The sequence below is a fragment of the Cebus imitator genome, unplaced genomic scaffold (genome assembly GCF_001604975.1).
Source record: "Cebus imitator isolate Cc_AM_T3 unplaced genomic scaffold, Cebus_imitator-1.0 Scaffold44, whole genome shotgun sequence".
Lineage (NCBI taxonomy): Eukaryota > Metazoa > Chordata > Mammalia > Primates > Cebidae > Cebus > Cebus imitator.
The window spans coordinates 3,821,974-3,848,295 of record NW_016107359.1 but is presented as its reverse complement, the minus strand read 5'-3'; the positions used below and the strand labels follow the sequence as shown (position 1 = coordinate 3,848,295).

The 26,322-nt window shown below is 37.1% G+C and overlaps 1 protein-coding gene across 1 annotated transcript; it reads left to right on the top strand.

The window, feature by feature from the left end:
• TARS1 (threonyl-tRNA synthetase 1) lies at positions 1–26,322 on the top strand. Its single transcript, XM_017526806.2, has 19 exons — positions 1–364; positions 3,840–3,920; positions 7,291–7,481; positions 11,321–11,444; positions 12,985–13,106; positions 13,629–13,746; positions 14,078–14,142; positions 14,225–14,303; positions 15,292–15,438; positions 16,626–16,724; positions 17,709–17,875; positions 19,147–19,309; positions 19,402–19,539; positions 19,911–19,988; positions 20,153–20,253; positions 20,348–20,452; positions 21,998–22,070; positions 24,785–24,899; positions 25,794–26,322. Exons 1-19 carry the CDS (start codon positions 308–310, stop codon positions 25,940–25,942), a joined length of 2,172 nt encoding a protein of 723 aa, XP_017382295.1. The 5' UTR covers positions 1–307; the 3' UTR covers positions 25,943–26,322.

Here is a 26,322-nt window from a genome sequence, read left to right as displayed (position 1 = left end):
TAGCTACTGCAGTTGTCCCTCCTCATCCACCGCGCCCTAATTTCCTAGAAGGGCTGTCACTCAACAAGCTTTTCCATTGGCTTAGAGGAGGGAGGGCCCGCCTTCCCCTGTTGTCCATTGGCTGCCCGTTACGCCGCAGGTTGGGGGCGGAGTTAGGGCGCCTTCTGATTGCATCAGCTGGTCCAGTGGAAGCCAAGTAGCGCAAGAGCAGCGTTCCCGGGCGCTCTGGCCCATCTCGTGCCTGATTCTTTGCTCTTCTCTTCTAGACCATAGCTTTCGGGTTCTCTCATCGCTTCGTGGTTCACCAATGTTTGAGGAGCAGCCTAGCAGTACTTCAGGGAAGATGGGAAGCGAGGAGAAGTCGGTGAGCAGACCTGGTGGGGCCCAGAGACCGACCTGGGACTCTCGTGGGTGCAGACGCTACGCTCGGCGTAGGGCCAAGAAGCGGGAAGCGGCCGGGACCGCGTGGGGCGGAGGAGGTGGGGGATGGTGGAACGCCTGGAAAGTCAGAGACCCCTTTGGGAACCGTTCATTCATAAATAGGGGTGGGGCCTTGCAGTTCAGCTCTGGGTCCATTCTCTTTACAGATGATGTAACAGACATCTAGTTAGACGCGGAGACAGAATCAGAATCTTAGGCTTGGGGCTTCCAAAGTTGCGTTTAGGGCGTATTGTAAGAGGGAAACGCATAGCAGAGCTTTATTTAATCAGTCTCCTAAGATTCTGCAGGGGCAAAGAGCTCTAGTTTAAGGAAAGGAAAACCGTGTCCATGAGATCTGACCCAACTTGTCCAAGTTTGGGTGGTTAAGTATACATTCTGCCCAGCACTGAGCTGGACGATGCAGGTGGGAAGATGAATAGGACCCAGTTACCAGACTTTGAGGGCCTCACAGCCTGGTGTGTAAGAGACAGGAAAACAGCCCCAGTGCTTTGTGATCAACCGTGTGGGACTACAGAAGAGGGAGCTTAAGAGGGCCCTTTCGAGTTGAGTGTGGAAGAATGATTTCACCAGGTAAAACAGGCAGGACGGGGCTTCCCACGTAAAGGTAGGGAAGGCGGTGAAAAGGAGCACGCAGGTGAATTGTCTTTGGGGTTATTTGCAAGAGACATATATGCCTCAATGGGAAGGTACGACAATCAGAAGGATCTTAGGCAACAAGGATGTTTGATATTTGTATTCTGTACATGAAGGATCTTAAGCGGGAAGACTGTATTTGTAAAAATCATGCTGGCATTGGGGTAGACGCTGAGGCCACATGCAGAAAGCTGTTGTAATAGTCCAGGTGAGAAGTGGTCACATTTTCAGATAAGGGAGCCCCTGTCCCAGCTCTATGACAGGACAAGTCACTTAGAAGCCCAAGTTTTTTCTTGGTTGTCCACTTGGGATTGAATGGAGAAACTGCATATGGGCACATTCTAAAATATGTAAGTTTAATTCTAGATGTTAAATAGTATCATTATACATAGATTTTACATACATAATACATACACTATACATAGATTTAGATTTTTTTCACATAAAAATTGTATTTTTACTGTTTTGTAACTTTTTTTTTTTACTTAATAGGATGTGGTCTATAACTTTCCGTATCCATATTCTCCCCTGCTATTCTTAATTGGAAGTGATATATATGGTTAACAAATACGTAATTGAGTTTGGCACTGTATTAATGCATTCCATGAGTTAAGTCATTCAGTCGTCTTCATAAGGCTATGAACTGGATTCTGTTATTATCTCCATTACACAGATGAGAAAGCAGGCACTGGAATAGTAACTTGCTCAAACCCAGTATCCCCCCACTTTTTTCCCTGTTTTTTTCTTCCTCAAACTCAGCATCTTATTGCCAATAATCGTAACCTCTGTGTTGTTCTGAGTGAGTCAGGGACAGATCATTCCAGAAAAAGGTAATTCTGTAGCTTCTCTTCACAATCCAGTTCTGTTTCTCAACTTTTGGGTTGAAATTTTAGATTACTTTTATGTAGATGTACGTAACACATATACTCAGAAAAATAGGGAACAGTTGCCCATTCTCTTCCCAGAGATGTAGAAAAGAGGTAATAGACCTCAGGATTCCAGAGAGACCTGTTGTAATGTCCCAGCAAATGGACAAGTTACTTCTTTGAGCCAATGTTCTCGTTTGTAAAATGGAACACTATTAGAACCAGAAAGCCTTTGTGGTGATTGTCTCTCCCACTACCCCTGGTCATTTGGCAAGTGGTCAAAATAAAAAATAATCTTATCAGAAATATAAAACTTATTTTATTCACTCTCCCTTTTAAACCTGCACAGACCTACAATTAATTTTTATTTTTACCCAGTATACTTGACCAGTTAAATCACTTCTACAGTATAACAAGGGATTTATCGAATCTAAATGAACATTTAAAGTTTACTAAATCCAGACTCCTGGAGTAGGGGGGATTTTGGTTCAGCATGAAATTAGGGATCCTATTTCAAAATTTATTTTTTTAATTATACAAGTAACATGTTTTATAGGATTTAAAAGACAATGTAAGTAAAGAAAATGTCCATCAACTGATTAATGGATAAGTAAACAACGGAATATTATTTGATAATTAAAAGGTACAGTGACAATAATGATACATGTTACAACCTGATGATCAAATAATTACTATTCTAACTAGAAGAAGCCTGTCACAAAAGACCACATAATGTGTGATTCTCTTTATATGAAATTCTATGGCAAATCCATAGAAACAGAAACTAGATTAATGGTTGTTAGGGTCTGGAGATGAAGGCAACAGGGAGTGAACTGCTAATGGGTACAAGGTTTCTTTTTGAGGGTGATGAAAATACTCTCAAATTGATGGTGGTGATACTTGCACATCTGTGAATACCTAAAAACCATTGAATTATATACTTCACATGGATAACTTGTGTGGTGTATGAATTGTCTCTTAATAAAACTTAAAAAATCTAAAGGTCACAAACATGCAAACTAAATAAAATCCTCCCTCCTTTACATTCCTGGTACAGGATTTATTACTTTAAAACTTTCTGCGACTTCACTTGCTTCTCATTAAAGTCTCTATTCCTTATGGTAACTTTTAGTTCTTGCTTTTGTCAGCCTTAGCCTGTCTTACCTTGCATTACTTTCTAAAGCAATCCTTCATTAATCAACCTGGTTTAATTATTTTTCCTTTCTTCTTAAATTTTAACATTTCTAACAACAAGCTTATGTGACACGCAGGACGCGTTGCCTCTATTCTCAGAATCCACCTGTTGAAATGCATTCCATCCTTTAAAGTCCTTCCACTAGTCCCAGCTTATTTGACATCTAATCATAGCACTACTGCTATGTTGTTTTCTCCAGGAGTTTCTCACACTCGTATGCCCTAGTTTCCCTGGAGAGACTAGGTTTACACATATTAGGGATTGGGTCTTATGTTTGCTTCTTCCATGGCTTTTGGTAGCACTGGTGGAATTGATAGTACACTTTGCATTCAGTTGTTTTTTTTTTTTCTCCTGGAAAAATGCTTACTGAATCAACTACATGTTGCCTTTTGGCTATATGTTTAGTACGTGGTCCAAGTAAACCTGAAGCAGTGTCATGGGAATAGTTAAAGTAAAATAAATGAAATTTGAGGAGTTAAACATTGTTAGTAACTTCTTTCTACTTTTTAAATACTTGTCTTTATTGTAAGTTGTTAACCTGTCTTTGCTGGTGATGAAATTGTTCAGTCTTTCAAAATCAGATTTCCATTTTTAAAAAATTAAATAACAAATGCTAAAATAACATTATCAGTATTTTTCCTGGGGCATTACAGGGTGGGGGTGTCACATTAGATTAAAACATAAAACGTTTTTTGCTTATTTAGATTGGTGCTGATGAGGAGAAGCGAAAGGAAGGAGGCAAGAAGAAGAACAAAGAAGGATCTGGAGATGGAGGTCGAGCTGAGGTAAAAGTTATCATCGCAGAGGGCTCTGTTATCAAAGGTTGGCAAATTGCAGGAAACTTTCTCAGACTTTCCAAATATGTAAGGTTTCTAATTGTTTACATGATGTAAGATGGTACTGGTTGGGAAAATCAGGAAGAAGAATTAGGAAAGGATAACCTGAGAGGGGAAGAAAAGACTTTCAGTTGTTTGTTACTGCAAAAGAAAGCAACTGGATTATGATTACATAAGATGGTCTGATTGTGGGGTTGAATATAAAAATCAGAGAACAAAAGTTGAAGAGGAGACTGGTAATTATTCATTTGCCAGATGTGATGCTAGCTCTCTGATCATTTCATTAAATGAGATGTTAGGGAATAAAGATTTGGGCTTACACTGAATACAATGGAAGCCAAAGAAAGTCAGTGTTTTGACCTGCTTCTTGCCCTTTCCATCTGGACCTGCCCTGGGCTTGGCTTCTAAGCCAGGACAAATCCCCTTAAGGCCTCTCAAGTCTGGAGAAAATGCTTTCACTTCCCTAGGCTCACTCTGAAAGGAACTGGCATATCAAAAGCCAGCCCTGAATCAACGTGGTTCCTGAGTATTTTGCTTTTGGAGGCAGTTAAGCTTGCCTTTCTACTTTATTTTTACTGCTGTGAACTGTGCTTCACTTTTTGCTTTAGTCACTACAGCTGTTTTATTGGAGACTCTTTAGAAAGCTACCAGAAGGAAGAAGCACAAAGGAACAGCCGTTATAGAAGTAGCACAATAAGCTGGCTTTTAAGAGCCACTTTTACAAATGTTGCAATTGCTAAATTTATAGTGCCGTCATTTATTTTTATTTTAGGGTACGTTTATAGGTGATCAAGTGTAGTGTTGCTTAGAGCCCTACCTAACCATTTCTCTTACGTTTGATCACTGTCCCGAACAGTGTAATTGTGAAGAAAATTGTTGATTGTGAATTTTAAAATTTGCAAGCAAATGGAAAAATGCTTATGTTCCCTAACTTCTTTTTTATACTTTCAATACAAACATATTATACATGCTGTTCCATCACAGCTTGAGAATTGGCCTGGAAATAAGACAAAGAGTATAATTAGAGAACTCTTCTGAACAGAGAATTTTGAGTGGGACATGTGATTATTTATGTTTAACGATTGGTCTGGAAAAAAGAGTTTACAGTGAACTGTCCAAGACCTTGGCCTTCCCCTTCAAGGACAACATGCAGGTTTTATTCATCTCTGCAATCACAGAGCCTGCCACAGAGAGTATCTGCTGAATGAATGTTGAAGAAATTTTGACACTAAATTCTAATTAGGACATGCCCAGTGGCTGTGATGATAAAATGCAGTTAAGATACAGAGAGTAGTGCAGTTGGGTAGGATTATAATGATGCTTTCAAGTGGATAGAACCAGGTACTGTACTTTAGTCTGAGGGGTTCAGATTATGGTTGTAGAATGACAGGCTCTGAGCTTTTAGTTAATTCCTGGGTTCTTCACCATTGAAGCTTATGGACCATTGTGATAATTTGATGAAAAGCTCCCCAAGAGCAACAAAAAGACTAAAGAAAAGGAGGGACTGCTGTGGGTGGGAATTATAAAGATATTAGGGCCTAGTACGATGGTGGGGGCCAACCACTTGAGACTGAGTGGGTAGATCACTGGAGCCCAGGAGTTTGGGGCTGAAATGCGCTGTGATTTTTGCCTGTGAATAATCACTGTACTCTAGCCAGCCTAAGCAACATAGTGAGACCCTGTCGTTAAAAAAGACTGGAAAGGAGGAGGGAGGGAAGGAATTAATTAGGGACTTCCATTTCAAAAAACATGACTGAAATAAATTTTGTGTGAGTGGCGTAAAAGATAATACTACCTCACATAGGAAATTTATTCTGACATGTTTGAACAGGATGAAATATAAATACATATTTATTTTAATGTCATGGCTTTTTTTTTCTTTTTTTGCTATTATATGTAGAAAAATGTTGTTAACCTTTAAGATTAAGATAGTGGATAATCATTACCATCAGAAACCTCTGTACCCAAGCTGGGCAGACCATGAATCTTTTTCATTTGATGTTATTTTCTGTTATCTCCAGTCAGTTTTGTTTTGTTTTGTTTTATTTGAGACAGGGTCTCGCTCTGTTGCCTAGGCTGGAGTGCAGTGGTGTAATCTCAGCTCATTGCAACCTCCACCTCCTAGGTTGAAGCGATGCTTACGCCTCAACCCCACAAGCAGCTGGGACTACAGGTGTGTGCCACCACACCCAGCTAATTTTTGTATTTTTAGTAGAGAGAGGGTTTTGCCATGTTGGCCAGGCTGGTCTCAAACTCCTGGCCTCAAGTGATCCACCTGTCTTGGCCTCCCTAAGTGCTGAGATTATAGGCATGAGCCACCGTGCCCGGCCCTAGTCAGTTTCTTAAGGATTAGATATTAGCTTTTACTCCTTTCATATTGTGGTATGTTGGTATATATGGGGATGTTTTGGTAGCATTTTATCAACATTGAACAAATGTTAAAATCTGTGTTGCAATAAGTCATTTTATATCTGATAAATGGAAATTTTTTGAAGATAGAAAGTCATGGCAAAATTGAGCAATTTCCTCTTCACTTTTGTATGTAGTGTTAATGTTGATGTAATCTAAAGATTATAAATGCTGTAGATGTTAGAAGTTTGACTGTTTTGTTACCACAGATTCACTGCCTTTTTGGAATGTTTCATAGATTAGAGTCTCTGACAGTGAAGGAAGTCAGCTCTTTGATTGCTGTCTCCTTTTTTTTTTTCTTAGCCAAACCTTAGGAAACCTAAGTGGGTGTTTTATATAAAATATTTCTGTTAATTTTATCTGCAATAGAAAGTAGTAGTGTGCTGTTTTATTTTATTTACTAATTAAATACTCCAAGGTGATCATGGCATCTTTGAATTCAGTAAATACTTCCCTTGAAGGGGATACCTTAAGTCACATAAATTTGTGATTGGTTGTGAGTGGACATATAGGCTGACCAGCTGCACAGACCATCACCTGGACATGACTGAAACGAAATGGAAAAGCCAGTTTATTGTTTATATTTCCAGTATTGTTTATAGCTCTCTGTGTAAAATAATTTCGTTAGAAAAGATACTAAGAAAGCATCTTAAAAGAGAAAAGACCACTTGCTGTAAATAGTAGCTAAATGGTAATTGTCAATTCAGCATAAGAATGGGGAACTTAACTCCTTCTTTTACCTTCATTTAGGACCAAATTGAGGTAATGCCTGGTGATTTTGGCAGTGTGTTTTTTAGCACAATGAATCAAAAGTTGTGGATTTCTGTATTGTTTTTATTATTTCTTTCCCATTTCTAAATAGGAAAGCAATATTTACTGATTATTTATTTCCTCATTTATTGTCTTGCAGTTGAATCCTTGGCCTGAGTATATTTACACACGTCTTGAGATGTACAATATACTAAAAGCAGAACATGATTCTATTCTGGCAGAAAAGGCAGAAAAAGATAGCAAGCCAATTAAAGTCACTTTGCCTGATGGTAAACAGGTTGATGCGGAATCTTGGAAAACTACACCATATCAAATTGCCTGTGGAATTAGGTATAAGCTACACTCATCATGACCTTCTATAGTTTGTGACCTAACTAAACTTCCTTTTATCATCCTGCCATGTTTTATTCTTATAATATTTTTTATGTTACTGTTCAGTGTTTTTAATCTGTTGAATTTGGCCTACTTGAGGTTTTTTAAAAATCAAAATGATACGAACTTTGTAGTCAAAATTCAAAGTTAATTTCTGAAAGAGTTCATTTTGGTCTTATTATCTTATGGGACATTTTATATTACTAGTCTTACTTTGATTATAAATGTTACAAAACCAGATAAACAGTGTTTACTTATTTTTACATAAATGTCTTGGTTTTGAAGTTAAAAATGAAGCTAGATACTTTCACATGGAAAGGTTGAGAAACTTTATCTGACACATGAAAAAAATGTACTATTTTTATAAATTCAGTGAAGGACTATACCTAGTCTTAAAACTTTTATTGGGTTAGGAAGAAGTTATCTCAACTAACTGAGAATTAGATGCATATTTTGTAATAGGGGAGAAGCTTTCTTAATCTGATATGATTGGGATCAGTAATTGGTCATTTTATCAAAATGATAGTTGGTACAACATAAATAATTATATATATGTCTTAAACCAGGTGTTGGCAAACTATGATCATAAGCTGTTTGTGTGTGTCCTGAAAGCCAAAAATAAAAATGATTTTTAAATAGTTGGAAAATATAAAACAACTAAGAATATGCAACAGAGACCATGTTTGGCCTGCATTGTGTAAAATATTTGTGTGGCCTGTTACAGAAAAAGCTTGCCAATCTTGATTTTAAACACTTAATTTTAAAATATGTAAATATATATCTATTTACTAACTTTATATACATATATAAAATAGTGAATCTATATGGCAAGGTTTTGGGGGATAGTGAGTGCTAGTTAGAATCCTTACATTATCTTAACACATTTGAGAAGCAATCGGAGTGCACAATCCTTCCAGATTTTCACGTAGTTGTAGAGTCACACCAAACTAGACAATATTTTTGTTTGTGTGACTTGGATTTATCAAGCCTTCTCAAACACGCAACTTGGTTTTCATAGAAATCGTAATTCCCTCATTGTATTATTTTATATTTATATTTTTTAAAGTTTATTCATAATTGTTATATATTGAATTGAACCATTTGAAATCACCATATGAATTGTCATATGGTTGATTATCATCAATTTTGTATTGTTGAACCAAACACGTAAGATAACAAGCACAGAAACAGTTTGGGGAACCTATGTGGCTGATTCTTGGTAAGCCTATTGTACAACTAGTAGAAGCAGAACAGTTAAGCCTGTGAGCCATGGCCCTCTACTGTACCACAGACATTGGTTAGTACTTTTTACAAAGTGAATGGAGTGTTTCAGTTCATTTGACAAGTGCTTCTACCTATAACTTCTACCATACACCAAAGGAAGTAAAAAGTTGGAATACCATGCAGGTTTCTATGTGAGAGCATAGAGAACTGGATAGACCTTTAAGTATCAGTTCAACTTTTCATTTTGAAGATAATTTTGAAGGTCAGGTTGATTTAGAGATTCTTCTGTTGTCGCACAATGAGACTGTAGCCATGTCATTAAAATTTAGGCTTCTGTTAGTCTGGGAATTTTTTTCTCTACCGTCTACAATGTTGATCTAGATTACATTGTATTTATCAAGTCTCTAGTTGAAAAATATTTTTTGAGAACTGTAAAATTATAAGTTGAATTACATAGCCAGACGCAGTGGCTCACACCTGTAATCCCTGCATTTTGGGAGGCTGAGGCAGGTGGATCACCTGAGGTCAGGAGTTCGAGACCAGCCTGGCCAACATGGTGAAATCCCATCTCTACTAAAAATACAGAAATTAGCTGGGCCTGGTGGTGCACGCTTGTAGTCCCAACTACTTGGAGGCTGAGTTGGGAGGATAGCTTGAACCGGGGAGGTGAAGGTTACAGTGAGCCAAGATTGAGCCACTGTACTCCAGCCTCGGTGACAGCAAGACTCGTCTCGAAAAAAAGAAGTTGAATTACATAAAACATTGATGGGCTTTAGCTCTGGAGTTAAGTCACTGATCTGCACTGAGAATACTTGATGAAATTTTTACAGAAGTCCAGAATAACTTTTTATTTTGTGAAAATGTAGCAGTCTATTTAAAGTTTCAGATAATTTGTGTTGTATGTGAAAGGGAAGGAAAAGAAAACACACGTTTCATTTGCATCAAAGGTTTTTCTAAGTTTTGTTTTGTTACACATCTTATAGATTATTTTACCCTTCTTTGAAAAATTGAAATGATCCAGTATGGTCCATGTGTAATCTGCATTTTCAAAGTAACTCTAAGAATCTTGGGACTCCATTTTGGATCATAAGATAAAAGTCAGATTCTTCCCAAAGAATATAGGGAATCAGTCACTTTTTGATCAGTTATTTAAGCTCCGGTAAACCATTTTACACTAATATGATAAAATACATTTCTCTGCCAAATTCATGTTATGTTTTTGAAATGCATATATTTATTGTATTGGTTCCATTTGATCTCAGGAGGAAAGAAAACATTGTCTATAACCTATGGTAAAGCCAGTAGGAACATTGAAAATAGAAAGGAGTTTGTTTACCTTCTGTTCATTTTTCTCTCCTGATCCTTACATAGGAAAAGTTGTATACATTTGGTTGTAAACCTCACAAAAAGAACCACCAACACAGTATGCCTAGCTAGTTTGAAGCATTCTAGTGGTAGGTTTCTTTGAGATTTACAATGTAAAGGGTGTATAGTTTTTCTTCACAGTGTGGAGTGTTGCCTACCTTTGTTGAGATGCCCAGACTATTATAGACCGTTATTTCTCTAGTTATGCATTCAGATATACAATCTGGCTCATCTCACTCAACTCTGCTCTAGTCACACAGCTTCCTGAACAATCCTTTCTTCACTTGCATCCCTGCTTGCATCTGTGGCCATTCCCTTATGTAGAATGCCATCGCCTCCCCTTTTCTTCCCATGAGTGCTTGCAGCCTTTCCAGATGACTCTGATCTGGGCTGCTTTTCTCTCCTCAGAACTTCTGTGGCTTTACACTCTGTGTGGTCTGATATTGCATCACTTGAAGACACTTAATGTTTGATCCTGTATATTGGGTGTCTAAATAATATTTTTACCCATATTATGAAAAGTTACTAGTCTTTCATTTTACCTCCGTATTTATTATAAATACTGTCATCTTAGTCATTTGCAGAATTTATTCTGGGGTTAGCATTGTCTGTCAAAGAAAGTTATCTGGTATACATTTTAGGCAGGAAGAAGAGCAGAGAAGTTATTTAGTAGGTCTCTTTTTTTTGTTTTTCTTTGGAATCTCAATAGCTTAGCTTTGTAGAAAGAGAAAGGTGGGTGTATTAAGAGAAAGCTGGGTGTAGTGACTTGTGCCTGTTGTCCCAGCTACTCGGGAGGCTGATGTTGGAGGATTGCTTGAGGCCAGGAGGCCAACCTGGGCAACAAAGCAAGACCCTGTCTCTAAAAAATTAAAAAAACAAAAACACGTATTTGGAGAAATTATTAATCAGACCATTGGAAATTTATCATGCTTATTTATCAGAGCTGCCATATCTGCTTAAAAAGAGGCACTAAATGTCAAATGATAGTGTTCTGCATTTTTAGGATCTTCCAGTTACATTCTTAGGTACATTTTTGGAGTTTGTTGTTTTTTCATTTTATTTCAGAAAAATAGAGATACATCAATATAAAAAATCAATATGTAATAAAAATGTGTTTATTTTCTTGTTTTCAAATTAAGTGTTGTGCTACAAGAGATTATTTTTTAGATTATTGTGTGTTTATATACGTGTGGACTTTTTTTTTTAAGTCAAGGCCTGGCTGACAACACCGTTATTGCTAAAGTAAATAATGCCGTGTGGGACCTGGACCGCCCTCTGGAAGAAGATTGTACGCTGGCACTTCTCAAGTTTGAGGATGAGGAAGCTCAGGCAGTAAGTTGCTGATTTAGTATTCATTGAATTTTAGGGCACTGATTCACATTTGCAGTCTTTTCCAGCTCAGTATTGCTGCGATTGGGTAGCTAACATTTATTGTTGTCTCATTGTTATATTTGAAATCTTCATTTTGTCCTTCATTTAGGGAACATAATAAAAGTGCTTGCCTTAGAAAATTAAGAGGTAAATCTGAATAAGTCTTTTCACTACTAAGACACTTCAGTGGGGAAAATGTTTTGGGAATTTTATTAAGCATTGATTAAGGAAGTAAAAATCATTTTCTAAATTATGAACACTTTATTTTATATTTTATTGTATTTTGTTTTATGTTAAGATGGAGTCTCGCTCTGTCACCCAGACTGGAGTGCAGTGGCATAATCTTGGCTCACTGCAGCCTCCACCTCCCAGGTTCAAGTAATTCTTCAGCCTCAGCCTCCTGAGTAACTGGGATTATAGGAGTGCGCTACCACACTCAGCTAATTTTTGTATTTTTAGTAGAGACAGGGTTTCACCATGTTGGCCAGGCTGGTCTTGAACACCTGACTTCAAGTGATCTGCACATCTTAGCTTCCCAAAGTTCTGGGATTATAGGTGTGAGCCACTGTGCCTGGCCTCTAAACTATGAATACTTTAGCTAGATATATACATTTGACAAATAAATTTGAACCTTACTTCAAGGTACTCCCTTGATTAAACAATTTCTGTATTTTTTTTTCTCATCTTAAGATGCAAATCTGCTAGGTAGCAATATAAAAATCAACCTGCATTTAATGACAAGATTTTATTTCTCCGTGGCTGTGTATCATATAAGGGAAGACAAAGTATTTTGTTTTAGTTCTGATTGTTCACTTATGTATGTGGGTCAGTGGTTTTCAAATGTATTTTGGAGTCCACAAGTTTCTTATGAGAATTTTTTAATGTCACTTTGGTACCTTAATAATAAATCTTGAAAACATTGCTTTGGGTGTATTCTGACTCATCCCAGTGATTACTGTAAAACCAAGTACTGCCATTTGATTTCAGTGTACAGATGTGTGTCCTTGTGTTTTGTCATTGTGTTGTGGTGTCAGGTTGTACCACCTTTGTTTTGGGCCAGTAACAACATATAATTTCTAAGTGATGTTCCATAGCCAGCTGAAGGCCGGGTCACAGTGTCTGAGACATGGTGCTGTGAGCACATTGACTCAAAAGAACCTGGGCCATTGCAGTCAATGAGACAGTCACATTTTGAGTAGCAATTGTTTTCAGAGAACAAAGTCAATGCCATTTAATTAATGATGCCAAGTTTAGTTTAATTTGTTTGAAAACAGCTAAACCAGATGATTTCCAAAATAAAAATACACTTTAGTAATTGCAAGCCTTTTGAATTAGTTTGGCTATGGATAGAAACACACAGTAGTTTATAGATTTAGAAATATAGATTTTTATATATTGGGTTTACTTGTAATAAATATTTTTTGTCTCTTTCAGACAACCACATTAATTCACAGCTTGTATGCCAATACTCAGACCATGCCACTTTTCTTTAAATTTTCAGGTGTATTGGCACTCTAGTGCTCACATAATGGGTGAAGCCATGGAAAGAGTCTATGGTGGATGTTTATGTTATGGTCCGCCAATAGAAAATGGATTCTATTATGACATGTACCTCGAAGAAGGGTAAGCTATCAACTAGATAAAGAAAAATGAAGTAAATGACTATGAGTCCCTAAATTATTTTTAGTGTTCTCAGTAAACAAGGAATGATATGGAGCTCACTGCTTCTTAGTCATCAGGTATCCCTATTATCAATACTTGAAGTGTTGCAATTTTCTTGAAGTTATGGAGGATTTAATGAGATCTCTGTTCTAGATTGATGGAGGTAGAGTCCTAAGGTATTTTGGGAAATTCGAGGAGACTGATCCTCCCCTCTCCTTTAAAACCTGGTGATAGAGTTGCAGGAAGGGGGTCACTAGTGAGAAAAGTCTCCATGGATGACGAAGGTAGAAACTACTGAAAATATAAAATGTAAAAATTACTTAGGAAAATTTTTTTTTTTTTTTTTTTTTTTTTTTTTTTTTATTTAGTCTAATTTTTTAAAAAAACCCTTCAAGTATTCAAAATACTTTTTCCAACTAAACATTTTTCTAAGCCATGGTGTGATCAAATGGAATAAAAAGATTATACTTTCTTCTCCTTCAGGGGCGTATCTAGCAATGATTTCTCTTCTCTGGAGGCTTTATGTAAGAAAATCATTAAAGAAAAGCAAGCTTTTGAAAGACTGGAAGTTAAGAAAGAAACTTTACTGGCAATGTTTAAGGTAAATTGAATCACAGTGTCTGCCTCCACTGTTATATCATTTATTTATGGTAGTTGAAGTGCCACCACTGGGGTTCAGTGTAACCACCGGGGTTCAGTGTACTAAGTTGAAGCCTATTTGGTTCTTTAGAAAAATTTATGTGTTTTTATTTATTTATTTTTAATCTCATTTTTTCCTAGCAAACCATTCCAACATGTTTTTAAAGCATTCGGTGTCAACATTTATATTCATACAGTGCTTTGTTGAGATATACTTTGAGTTACGTTTTAGCTATAGTACTTAGAGGTAAAAATTAAAGGACAGTTTTTAAAAAAATATTTCCTGTTTTCAGTACAACAAGTTCAAATGTCGGATATTGAATGAAAAGGTGAATACTCCAACTACCACAGTCTATAGGTGAGAATATTACATATCATTAGATGTATCTGGTGTGTATGTCAGTTTGTCTTTGTTAATATTCCTTTCATTTTATCTTTAGGTGTGGCCCTTTGATAGATCTCTGCCGGGGTCCTCATGTCAGACACACAGGCAAAATTAAGGCTTTAAAAATACACAAAGTAAGCAATGTAACTTTAAAGATTATGTGAATGTATCTGTCTAGAATAGATATCTGTTTAAACTTTCACTGATTTCTCTTTATCATTTTCTGTTGCACATGAAAGGATGATATTTTCTCATGCTATCTATTAGCTGGGAGCTGTATGCCATCAGGTTTTTATAATTGAAATTCCCTCAAGGAGTGACTGGCCAGAGCAAGCACAGGGGATGGAGGTTTTACAGAATCATACAGCATGGGCCATCCTGGCTCTGAAAGTTCTGAGACTGACTGTAGGAGTATGTGCTTTTGCCCTTTATATGTCTAAATTAATCATTCCCCAAGTTGTTCTTTTTATAAAACCCAGGCAGTTTTATACTAGTTCATAAACATTTTATGGAGGTTATTAAAATGCACTTTAAATCAAGAGAATAATTGAGTCATTTCAAGATTTTTTTTATTGGTTCATTTCTATTTCTGCTCAATCATTTTGGGAGAAATGCCTTTGCAGGCAAAGCAATGTTTGTGGAATTGTGGTTGATTGAGTATTGAGGGGTGGGCAGTTTTAGGGGTGTTGCCCCAAACTGGGTCTCACTCTGTTGCCCCAAAAAGACAGAGTGGAGGACCACTTGAGCCTGGGAAATGGAGGTTACAGTGAGCGGAGATCTGTACTCTAGGCTCAAGTGGTCCTCCCACGTCAGCCTCCTGAGTAGCAGGGACCATAGGCGCACACCACCATGCCTGGCTAATTTTCCTTTTTTTGTAAAGAACAGGGTATCCCTGTGTTGCCCAGGCTGGTTTCGCACTCCTGGGCTCAAGCGATCCTCCCGCCTCAGCTTCACAAAGTATTGGGATTATTGAGGGAGGGGCATTTTCAAGGGAAGAAAACAGCCAACTTTGTGCTGCAGAATGAGTAACTACTCTAACAAGGCCTCAGAGCAATTGGGAGTTAAAATAAATGAGATGTTTACAAATTTGAATGTTGTTTCATGGTTAATCCTTGTTTTCAGAATTCCTCTACGTACTGGGAAGGCAAAGCAGATATGGAGACTCTCCAGAGAATTTATGGCATTTCATTCCCAGATCCTAAAATGTTGAAAGAGTGGGAGAAGTTCCAAGAGGAAGCTAAAAACCGGGATCATAGGAAAATTGGCAGGGTATGTTCAACAACAGTGATGCGTCTAGACTGAGTTATCTTCAGTTTCATTTGAAGTTCGAAATTTAGCTGTATGAAGTACTAGGAATTTTGTTTTGAAGCGATAATGTAGCTTTTTAGTAACTGGTGCTATGTCCTGTACGAGCTGTAAATACTTACTGATTGTCCACATTATCGGCCTGGAGCGTGTTCAATACCGTTAAAAAATGCATTTGAACTACTTTTATTGAGAACAAATGCTGATTTGATCTACAGTTTTTTTCATAAAAGAAGTATATAGCTTCTTGTAGAGCTGGGAGATCTAGATAATTGTTTCCTAGACTTCGGAAACAATTTAGTCTCACTGACTCATTTAAAATGTGGAAACAGAGTCCCAGAAAGGATAACCCGCTTGTTGCCCAACGTTGTCACACATGGATTCTATGCTGTCATTTCCTCTACCCATTATCTCTTTTACTCCTGAATGTCCTCTGAACTGGAGGTTGGGCTCAATAAAACATTTCTCCCTAAAATAGTCACTCTGTGCCTGAGGTCTGTGGCTGTTAAGTTATTAAGCTTGAGCTGGAGATATCAGCCACTCCCTTGTACCCCTGACTACCTGATAGTCCAGCTATGAGGCAGCCAGCAATGATTGGCGGGCCCTTCCCTGGGGCCTTTGGGCATTTGGTTGGTGTGGGGGGTATGTTGGGCAAGAAGGTAGGAGGGTGTGTTTCTTTAACCATGACTCAAAGTCAGCCCACTTTACCATCATCTATTTCATTATCAGGGTATTTTTCCCAGTCTCCTTCCTGACCCTCCTAATAAGAAAAAAAAAAAAAAAAAGAATGATAATGAAAAAAACATCTAGATCTTGGAGCTTTAAGGAGTTAAGAACCATAAGAGGTACTGCAGTGGATAGTAAGAAAACTGAGGGATCCTTACTCCCTGTTACTGTTGGGGAAACTTGATTGGATTGAGGAATGTAACAGGAAGGGCATGTGTTACACATCTGCCAAATTGTAAATCAGCTGCAATTCTGTACCACCAGAAACACTGATGTGGTTTCTTTGATTCAGGATTGGCACTGATTGAAATGTGGCACATCATGACCATATTCTGAGCTCCAGAACACTGAAATGTATGTATATATATATACATACACATATACATGACATACATAAACATTTTTTTTGCTTTTCTTTTACCCAGGACCAAGAACTATATTTCTTTCATGAACTTAGCCCTGGAAGTTGCTTTTTTCTGCCGAAGGGAGCCTACATTTATAATGCCCTTATTGATTTCATTAGGGTAAGTCATATTTACTGCTTTCTTTTTCAGATTTAGGATATATGATCATTTTTGTTAAATAAGGATCTACTAAAAGGAAAGATAATCTGTATTTGAGAAGAAATACATAAAACGATAAGTAAAAGTAGAAGTCTGTGGTCTTATAAATCATTCCTAGTAGGTGATTTTGCCCATATGCATAGAAGCTGGTGAGCTTGAAGGGGGATCTGTGGTCCTTGATATAGGAGTCCTCTTTGACTTTGATCATTCATTTGTATTTTTTTGAAAAAACTGTTTGTATGTTGCTTTTTTTCTTCGTAAATTATGAAATGTTTCAAATACAAGTTTACAGAGAACAGTATAACCACTATCTTGTGTACTTACTACCCAAATTTAACAAATACTGATGTTGAGCTATATTTGCTTGAGATTTTTTTGTTCACGATGTTTAAAAGCCTATCTTTAGGACCCCTTTCTGATGCATATATCTCCATATACTGGTATATTATATATATCCTTATGCTGGCATCTCATATACCAGTTTTGAAGTTGGCATGGATTCTTTTTGTCCATGTTATTTACATCTAGCCTATGTATTTGTACCCTTAAATTATTTATGTATTTATGTGTTACATACAGGAAGCCTCACTGGTATCAGACTGCACTGTGATTTATTTTTAGACATACAAATCCAGTGTATTTTCGCTTGTTACATATTATTTTGTTATATAACTACCACATTGCACTCATCCCTGTATCGATGGACGCTAATTTAGAATTGTCCCTTATTATCAGCCATGCTGTGGTAGCATCGCTTTCATAACCCTCCTTATGTGCATGTGCCGAGAGTTTTGTCTTCGGTATGTACTTAGTCATCGGATTTCTGAATCATGGCATGTGTGCACATTTTTCATGAGAGTATAAAATTGCTCTTTCAGTTTTTATTCCCACTTGAAGGGTAAGCCTTTATCTGCCTACACATGTGTTTTGTTTATTTTCTATCAGAGCGAATATAGGAAAAGAGGATTCCAGGAGGTAGTCACCCCAAACATCTACAACAGCCGACTCTGGATGACCTCGGGCCACTGGCAGCACTACAGTGAGAACATGTTCTCCTTTGAGGTGGAGAAAGAGCAGTTTGCTCTGAAACCTATGAACTGCCCAGGACACTGGTATTTGGCAGCTTTGAATTCCTGTTAAAGATTTTCACAGACTACAATTCATCCTGGGTTCTGTCTCTCCTTTAACAACATTTTCATTAAAAATAAATTGTGTCAGAAGAGCATTTAAATGCAACATCATTGTTGTATTATATCTTCTGTACCTGATTAGATCCCCAGATCTTTTTTTTTTTTTAAAGAGACAGGTCTCCCGATGGGAGCGCTGGTTTGCAATCATAGCTCACTGCAGCTGGGACTGCAGTCATATGCCAACATGCCCAGCTAACTTTTTAATTTTTATTTCTGTAGAGATAAGGTATTGCCACATTGCTCAGCCTTGTCTCAAACTCCTGATCTCAAGCTCTCCTCCCACCTTGGCTTCCCAAAGCGCTGGGATTACAGGCACAAGCCACCATGCCAGGCTAGAGCTCCAGATCTATGGACATTCAGTAATGATACTGGGATTATAGCAGTGAGCAAGGCAGAACATAAAGATGGAATATGGGGGTGTAACAAATGATCTAATGTGGTTTTTTGTTATTGTTTTTTAAAGAAACTTGTTCCGTCAAAACCTACTACTAATAACTCAGCATTCTTAGAAAATGTTGCTTGTCGTGAGGCTGCTCTGCTTTTTGTCTTTGAAAGCTGGGTGAAGAGCAGCTTAAGGGAAGACACAGAAAGCTGTGGATAAAGGTAGCTCAGTGTCCACAGCTCCGACTAACAGGCCTGTAGGGCACAGGAGCTGAGAGAGGAATCTTCGTGAAGAAGCTGTATGATAGGCCATGGAACCAACCAAGTTCACTCTTAATTTTCCCAGATTCTTCAGTTTCTGGAGTACCGTCAGACTAACAAGGAAGCTGGAGCAATTTTGAGACTGACAAGAGAGCAAATCAAACTTTAGTTTCCAGTGTTATAAACAATTTTGTATGTAGCTTTTTTTTTCTCTTTTTATTTTTGCAAGATTTTTTTTGTTACATTTGATCCTGTTAGAGGACTCTTAATAGCAGGCTTCAAATTAATGAAATATGGGTCACAAGGATTTGACTCCAGGCTTACTGGAATATATTTTTTATTCTTAGCTATGGTTTGTTAAATTATAATTAATTTATTGTTTTATTCTTGCAAGTGCTTTTATTGCTACATGAAGCCCAGAATTTGAGAAATGTTGCCTGGATGGACAACTAGAATCAGTGGCTTTTTGAAAACCTTTCATGTAATTAAATAAAACATTACAGAAACGGTTTTATTCTTAAGTGTCTGTGGACTTTTCTTTTTCTCTTCAGCCTTATGTTTGATCATCGGCCAAGGTCCTGGCGAGAGCTGCCTCTGCGGCTAGCTGATTTTGGGGTACTTCATAGGAATGAGCTGTCTGGGGCACTCACAGGACTCACCCGGGTACGAAGGTTCCAGCAGGATGATGCTCACATATTCTGTGCCATGGAGCAGGTATGAGACCCTGTGGAATAAAATACTTTGAAAGAAGTGTCAAGAAAGTCAAGGAAAATAACTACTGTTTCTTTTTTTTAAAAAAATTAAAGATTGAAGATGAAATAAAAGGTTGTTTGGATTTTCTACGTACGGTGTATAGCGTATTTGGATTTTCTTTTAAACTGAACCTTTCTACTCGCCCGGAAAAATTCCTTGGAGATACTGAAGTATGGAATCAAGCTGAGAAAGTAAGTGGTGTTTTTCAGCATGCTTTTGAATATTGTTTGAAATTGGCTTGTTCCAAGATGTAAGAAAGCCAAGCCTCTCTAAATGGATAAAAGTAAAAGGAAGTTGGAAATGGTTCCTAGGTTTGAGTAAGCTAGTTTTTTCCTTTGTGATTATTTATTTTAGAAATGGTTGAATGTTTTAATGGCTTTTTTCAGTTATCAAGCTATAAGCTTTAAAAAGGGGTTGGTTTGAGCATATGTTCACATAGACAAAATTCTAAAGCAGAGAATATTGATCTATGAGTAATTACTGTATTTTTAGTCTCAAATTGGGCTGGAAGAAGAGATATTGCAGATGAAAAAAAGTAAAAATCATTTTGCTTTATCCTCAGCAACTTGAAAACAGTCTGAATGAATTTGGTGAAAAGTGGGAGTTAAATTCTGGAGACGGAGCTTTCTATGGTCCAAAGGTGAGCACTAAAGTATATTTGGGTTATGGGATTTTCATTTGTGGATGAAGAAGATATGACTTTGAAAAAAGTTGGAAAAAAGATAAACCAGTCCTAATCCAACTATTGAGCTCCACTTTAGTATCACTGGTATTTTTTATAATAACTCAGTCTTTCCTTCTTAGATTGACATACAGATTAAAGATGCGATTGGGCGGTACCACCAGTGTGCAACCATCCAGCTGGATTTTCAGCTGCCCATCAGATTTAATCTTACTTTTGTAAGGTGAGTTTCTGGTGTCTGCTCTGAATATGGTCCTCCAAGGATACATAAAGGAAAATATATGTAACGAGACCAAACAAATTCTTTTTCTTTATAGCCATGATGGTGATGATAAGAAAAGGCCAGTGATTGTTCATCGAGCCATCTTGGGGTCAGTGGAAAGAATGATAGCTATCCTCACAGAAAACTATGGGGGCAAATGGTAATTTTTATCATTGTTTTGTTTTTGTCTGATTAATATAAATTGGCTACAAGAAATGTCTACTTTTCCATTTAATTATTAAGGGTGAATGATTCCGATCAGTTGCTTCAAACTAATGACAGGTGTTCGTTAAAAAGTAAGGAACCACAATCTAAACACAAACTTTTTAGCGTTAAAAACTCTTGTTAATAGTAATTACTTTAATTCCAGAACTTGATTTGTTTGAATGTTGTGTAATACTTTCTAATTAGGACTTACTTTCTGTGAAAAGTATGCTTACTGCTTTGGTTTCTTTTCTGGTGACTTTGTTTTGAGATTTAGACGGCTTTGCTGGTTTTACATAGATAAATGAGTAGGCTTATGACTTTCTTCGTTCAGCCTTGCTAATCATAACAAGCAAGTATTTTGACACCTTTCAAAAGCCAAGCATGTTTTAAAACAGATGCCAAACCAGTCATAGTTTTATGACTAGTTTCTATGAGGCTAAGTTTTTGTTGGCAAGATACATGACCACATACCTTTCATCTTATTTCTTAAGCAGTTTTTTCTGGACCCACAATACATTTGAAAGTAGTACAGGGTTATAAAAGCATCCATTTGTAGAGGCTGCCATACTAATCTTAGTGATGTAAAACTTGTATAAAATGATGTAAATTGATTTAATCTTACACATTACTGTCATTTCAGTTTTATTTGAACTTGGTTAGTTCAGAAATTAGGACAGTTTCTCATGCTGGTCAATGATGTAAGATAATCTCTTTAGAAAAGTCAGATAAAATGTGAGACACATTCTCTACAAGATATTTCAATAATTGAGGGAGTCCTCAGCTAATGCTCTGCTAAACCTGTTGTAGGTGGGAAAAAGTTCATTATTAAGGTAGAATTTAGTGCCTACTTTAGCCTTCTGGCTGATAAACAGAACAACTGAAAATAGAGGAATGACAGGAATATTGGCCTGATGTTTGCAGCATCAGAAGCATTTGATACGTGAATTGCTTCAAAGAGAGAATTGCATATAGGCTTATTTTTAAATGAGTAGTGAAAACCCACATTTTTACCAAGTGCCATAGCTAATTATTATCACTTACAATTTGTTGAATGGTGCAAATGGATTTTGAGTAAACTGAAGGCACGTTGTCCCCCATGAAGAATAAGTAATAAAATACTCTTGAACAATTAATCACTGCATGCAGTTATTAAACAATTTGTTACTTCCTCTCAACCAATACGTGGTATTTTGTTATGTGCTATATTAAAGTGTGAGGCCTAGTCCTATCCTCAGTTTGCTTTGCTGTCTGCTGACCAAGACGAATCATAGTTACAAGCTTTCATTATGTAGGGTTAGTGTTCTTCTCCTGAGTCTCTTTGCCTTAATCTTTATTGGCTAGGTTTTTTTCATTTTGGGGTTTTTTTAAGCCAAGTTTTAAAAGTAGTCCTTACATGTTTCAGGAAAGGATACCAAAGAAGAGTAGATTAAGAAATGTGCTGTCTCTGTTTAGTGAATGTGCCCACATCTACATTGAGTATTTTTATTCTCTTCCAAAGGCCCTTCTGGCTGTCACCTCGCCAGGTAATGGTAGTTCCAGTGGGACCAACCTGTGATGAATATGCCCAAAAGGTAAGCCTTAGATATGAATTTTCTTTCAATTTAATATCTTTTGTTAAGCTTTTCGAATCACATAAGCCCTGTATTCTTGGTGAATCGAGCTTTTGTGATGTAGAGAAATGTTACTATTATTAATCTTTGTTAAGCTTGAATAGATTATATTGCTTCTTTAATGCTTTCTACATTATTCCATAATTGGAAGACATATTTGGATGGTGTTTTATATACACTTTTATATTTTATTGTATTTAAGGGTTGGGATCTTTCTCTTGCCTCTGCTGGAGTTCAGTGGTACAGTCATGGCTCACCGTAACCTCAAACTCCTGGGGTCAAGCAATCCTCCCACCTCAGCCTCCCTATTAGCGGGGACTACAGGCAGCAGGTGCTGTACTCAGTTACACTTGTATATTTTAGTATTTAGTATTTTAAAAAACTAAATTAGCAAATGTCAAGTACTTCAGTACGATAGATAAATTCCAGTTCAAAATACAGTTTAAGCTGCTGTTTGACTCAAAGAGTAATTTTGCTTCATTTTAATGTAAGTTTCTTCAGCTATTTGAAACTTTTTTTCAGGTTAGTAGCATAGCAGACCAATGTCTTGCCCCTCCCACCAAAAAACTAACCTACCAACAAATGTATAGCCATTCATAACTTCACTTTAAAGCACAGAACAATCTGTTCTGCCATAGCGAAAATTCCATACTAAGGAATTTCAAATTATTAAAAGTTGATCAGTGAACAGTACTGTAACATCAAAACCATCATGCCTCCAGACCATCAAAATAAACCACACTTAGGTTTTAACTATCCTTAAGAAATAAATGAACTTGAGCGTGGTGATGCATACCTGTAATCCCAGCTACTTGGAAGCTTGAGGCAGGAGGATCTTCGAGGTGCAGGGTGTGATGATTGTGCTTGTGTATAGCCACTGCATTCCAGCCTGAGCAACATAGTGAGACTCCATCTCAGAAAAAATGAACATTAAACTATTCTAATAGATAAACCATTCAGAGTGTTCCTAGTACTGCACACAGTAGTTTTAGTTAAAAATGATGAGAATCAAAGTTCTGTTCCATGGTTGAGAATGCTTTATCTTATTTGCACGTGAAAGCTCACACAGTAGGAAAAAGGTCTGTATTGGTTAACTGAGTTCTCAACTGGAGACAGCACTGACTTCCCCGCTTCCTTTTGGTGGTAGGGTGGCATTCGGAATAATGTGGTGGTAAGCTTTGTGTTTAGGGGGAGAGAAGACAGGGCAGTACTCCTGATACCTAGTGACTATAGAGCAGCCATGTTAAGTGCCCTATAATTATTAGGCCACTTCCCCAACTGCAGAATTGCCCGTCTCACATGCACACACACAACCCATGTTGAGAAAAATGAAAAAACTGGTACTTTATTCTTCAAAGTAGTTACAAGTTGAAGATGTAGACCTATCCTGGCATTCTAAAATTCCATAAGGACGCTTCTGAAATAGGTGTTTTAAAATTTCAACAGGTTAATTGGTTCGTGATCATTATGGCTGAAAAATCTACTAGTTAAAACCTAAGGCTTGTGCACAGTATAGGCAAAGTCAATTACATTGTTTCAAAAAGCATCCCTTAAATGGAAATAAACACTTGACATACATAAATAACCCTTAGTTTACACAACTCACGTTTGAGAAATGAATGTGTCATAGATCGTTTAGAATCTTTTTCAATCAAAAATTCAAAGAAATATTTGGTCACCTAGGTCAACGAGAGAATGCCGGTTTTACCGGTGATACTTAAGTAGAGTATGATACTATTTCACTTTCAGCTGTACTTAAGGTGTTTCCATGGAAGAATTCATTCTGCTTTCTGACAAGGACTTCCAGAAGCTCTGACCCTTCTTCTTAGGGGTCTGGGTGGAATTGCGGCCACCGTTGGGTGCATTCTCCTAGGGGACACCATAACTTATGTGTCTACAAAAAGAGGATAGGCAGTCACTGCTCACATAGCTTTGCATGAAAACCCAAGGGTATTGTCTCTGAGAGATGAGGAAGGAACTCCAGCTTCTTCCAACTCTCCTGCTCCTCCTTTGCATTAATGGCCGCTGTTAGGAAACAGGTTTCTGCCAGGTGTGGGGCGATTTGAAGGTAAAATGCTGAATTCTTATAGCAGGTTGAATGGAAACATTTTTTATATTATCGTTAAATTGTTGTAATCTAAATTACTTTAGATTATTAAATCTTTATTATTCCATTTTAAAGTTAAAGGACTAATGCCTATGATAACCTGATAAACTTTCTGATACTCAGAAGTTAAGATTTATTCAGTTGAAGATCATTTCTTTCAGGTGTTGATCACATAGTATTTTTCATATCTGTAATCTAGATTCATATGAAACGACAGTGAAATTAAAATTGTTCAGTTAGGTCTTTTGTCATATTAATAATAGGTTATTAGGGTAATGGGAAGTTTAAGCTAATTAATAAAATGTAATCTAGTATATTGCTTTGTTGGAAAAGAAGACGAATGACAACATTGTTTACTTGATACACATGACCTGAGGCAATAAAGAGGAACCAGCCTTTTTGAGGGGAAAAAATGGCAGTGAATAATATTATCTGAATAGTTTTGTCAGCTTTAAATTCCTGAAAGTTCATTCAGGAAATCCTGAGCCCTGTGTTCAATAAAATCATGTAAGATCAAAATATAATTCTAATTTTAGATCTGATGAATTCTGTATCTCTGTTGCAATAGGTACGGCAACAATTCCATGATGCTAAATTCATGGCGGATGTTGATCTGGATCCAGGCTGCACATTGAATAAGAAAATTCGAAATGCACAGTTAGCACAGTATAACTTCATTTTAGGTAAGAAAGGAAACTTACAGAGAAAACTTGCCAGACCTCAGGAAAATCTACTGAAACCATGAGACAGGCTTAAGTGAATTGTAGTCAAGAATTTATTTAGTTCCTTCCAGTCCTGATTTTTTTTTTTGATCATATATCTTAATATATAATAACTATAAAAATAGGCTCATGCCTGCATACTGTTTGTTTTTTTGTTTTTTTTTGTTTTTTTTCACTTAATCACAGATGTGGTGGCTCACGCCTGTAATCCAGCACTTTGGGAGGCAGAGGCGGACGGATCATGAGGTCAAGAGATCGAGACCATCCTGACCAACATGGTGAAACCCCGCCTCTACTAAAAAAATACGAAAATTAGCTGGTCATGGTGGCGTGCGCCTGTAGTACCAGCTACTTGGGAGGCTGAGGCAGGAGAGTTGCTTGAACCCGGGAGGCGGAGGTTGCAGTGAGCTGAGATCGCGCCATTGCACTCCAGCCTGGTACCTGGCAACAGAGCAAGACTCTGTCTCAAAAAAAAAAAAAAAAAAATCAGGGATTTTTTTGAAAAAAATATTTTGGCATTATAACAAGAATGAAGAAGCATTGTTTTAAATACATATGTTTGATTACCTTATGTAGAATTATTTGAAAAAGGGTATTCATGATGTTTAGGGTTTTGTTGCTTTGTTTTTAAGTTTCCTGGATTGACTCACTAAGAACAGTAGTTTTAGATATTGCAAAGAGTTTTTTTTTTTTTTTTTTTTTTTTAATATTAATACATGGTCACTTGTAACTTTTAATGTATCTGAAGTTCTAGGGTAGCTTTTGGATCATAGGATTATTTCTTTTCAGATGTTCATTGTGAATCCTTCCATATCTTAAGGTTAAGTCTGACAAAGCTTTGTGTGTTTGTTTTAGTTGTTGGTGAAAAAGAGAAAATCAGTGACACTGTTAATATCCGCACAAGAGACAATAAGGTCCACGGGGAGTGCACCATTTCTGAAACTATTGAGCGACTACAGCAGCTCAAGGAGTCCCGCAGCAAACAGGCAGAAGAAGAATTTTAATGACAAAGATTTGCCCAAGGTGGCTCCATGGAAAACGAGGAGGAGTGTTTCCATTACATTGATTTTGTCCTCTGAAAACATCAATTTATATTGAACTTGGAGGAGTTTGGCAGAGTCCAAATAGGTCAACCTATAGGGGCAACCATTTTTGACCTAGTCAGTTTTTAAACAATGTACATTTGGAGGAGTTAATTAAAAGAGAGCCAGTGAATTGATTTTACTCATTCCACACCTGATTACTGGAAATGAACATCAGGAATGCTTTAGTGTAATGTGGGAGAACTTTTTTGTAAATTTAATGCAGTTGAAAAAATTTTCAAATTCAATCAAGATGAAAACTAGAATTATGATGTAAAAATTAAAAAAGAATTTATTCACAT

Excerpts from the sequence above, each read along its gene's own strand:
- TARS1 (XM_017526806.2), top strand. The coding sequence starts at position 308 with ATGTTTGAGGAGCAGCCTAGCAGTACTTCAGGGAAGATGGGAAGCGAG. Across the intron at positions 14,304-15,291 it reads AGGCTTTAAAAATACACAAA|AATTCCTCTACGTACTGGGA; the intron begins GTAAGCAATGTA and ends CCTTGTTTTCAG. Across the intron at positions 15,439-16,625 it reads ATCATAGGAAAATTGGCAGG|GACCAAGAACTATATTTCTT; the intron begins GTATGTTCAACA and ends TCTTTTACCCAG.